This window comes from Etheostoma spectabile, chromosome 16, assembly GCF_008692095.1.
Source record: "Etheostoma spectabile isolate EspeVRDwgs_2016 chromosome 16, UIUC_Espe_1.0, whole genome shotgun sequence".
Lineage (NCBI taxonomy): Eukaryota > Metazoa > Chordata > Actinopteri > Perciformes > Percidae > Etheostoma > Etheostoma spectabile.
Window position 1 is genome coordinate 25329604 of NC_045748.1, and position 1567 is coordinate 25331170.

Below are 1567 nucleotides of genomic sequence, written 5' to 3' on the forward strand. Positions count from 1 at the left end.
TCCAGGCGGAGCGGTCTCTAAACGTCCACAAGAAATATTAGGCTGATGGATCTAGTATTTTTAAGATATAAACACACCACCGGACGCACGATCCCGGGTGATAAATAACATTAAGAAGAGCAGCATTTCAAAGAAGACTTTAAAAAGTAAATTGTTAGGCTACTTATCACAGAAACACATTACTTTTTGGTGTGAGAAATCAGTAAAGCTTTAATGAGGTACAGAAACCAGTTTTTAACTATTTAATATTTTTCAGTACCTAGCACAACAGATTGCCATAGATCAAATCACATTGGTGTAAAGCTGTGAGAGAAAATGAGCAAAAATCACCAGAGAATTGTTATTTCAATGCCTGTGAGTCAATGAGTATGTTACCATGCACACCAATATTTCACTATTATTCTGAAATAATGACAATATTCAGAATTTGAAACAGTATATTGTGTTTGGATAACTGGCATGTTGGAGCGTTAAGAGGGTCGCTGTTTCGGTGGCGTTACGTTAAAACACACTACACAGGGCGCGTTGAGACCAATCACTTGGATTCGAGTAGTGGACAGGAGGAAGAGGAGGAGGGAAATGAAGAAGGAGAAGGCAGGAAACTGGAGAGAACAGGAGGGTCAGAGCAGGAGGAGACCACAGGAGGAGATCACAGGAGGAGACCACAGGAGGAGATCACAGGAGGAGATGAGGAAATAAGTAAAAGAGAAGAGAGAAAGGAAGAATTGGTGTGAGGGAGGAAGAGGAGGCTGCAAATTCAGAGAGAGAGACAGAGGTAGAGAGTGGTCAGGAGGAGGGAGATGAAGATGAGAGGGAGGAAGAGGAGGCTGCAAATTCCGTCTTGAGTCTTGTTGGCACATGGAATTATTAACCCCACCCTCCCACTGGTAAACTTTGAAAAAAATCATATTTTGCACAACTACATGTAAACGGGAATATTAGTGGAATGTTCACTTTCATTAGCCATGGAGAAAGCTTAGTCGGAATATTGTCTTTTTCGGAATAATGGCAAAAACCGGAATATTATGTGCATGTTAACGTAGTCATTAACAAAGAGTGTAAAATCCTACTTACATTGTAAGAGCATTCTCAGATATTCCAGTGAAAGAATTAGCAGGTATAACTTGTATGAAGACGTTGTCCACTATCTCCCTGTCAGAAAGGTAGAAACAGGAAATATTTGACACCAGTTAAAGTCATACATTTTAGTAATTCCAGTTAGGTATATTTAAATGCTACATACAAAACAAAATCCTCTTGGCTGGACTGAATATATTGGAGCCCAGGAAAGGAGGTGAGACCTGTGTTGGTGATCCCACTGTATGGAGACAGCAGCCAGGAAACGGTTAAAGGGGACAGCACTGCATCAGAAAAGTTGGCCACTGTTTATAGAACTTGTGATAATGTGATATGATACAGGAAAAATATAAATGAGCAAAGGAAAGTTTGTTACTTACAGGTACTTTAAATTAGGCAGATCTTTAAATGCCTCTTGGTCAATGTATGACAGCGTTTTAATACCAGTTAGTTGTCTATTGGACACACACACACACACACACACACACAC

At 40.1% G+C, this 1567-nt stretch overlaps 1 protein-coding gene across 1 annotated transcript in view; it reads right to left on the reverse strand.

Moving 5' to 3' along the window:
- Positions 1–1567, reverse strand: part of LOC116704600 (thyrotropin receptor) — an 18963-nt gene that overhangs the window by 5656 nt on the left and 11740 nt on the right. Inside the window, exons 4-6 of the mRNA XM_032540186.1 lie at positions 1458–1532; positions 1244–1318; positions 1075–1152 (exon numbers count right to left, since the gene is read on the reverse strand). Coding sequence (XP_032396077.1) covers positions 1075–1152; positions 1244–1318; positions 1458–1532 — 228 coding nt within the window. The remainder of the gene's footprint in view (positions 1–1074; positions 1153–1243; positions 1319–1457; positions 1533–1567) is intronic.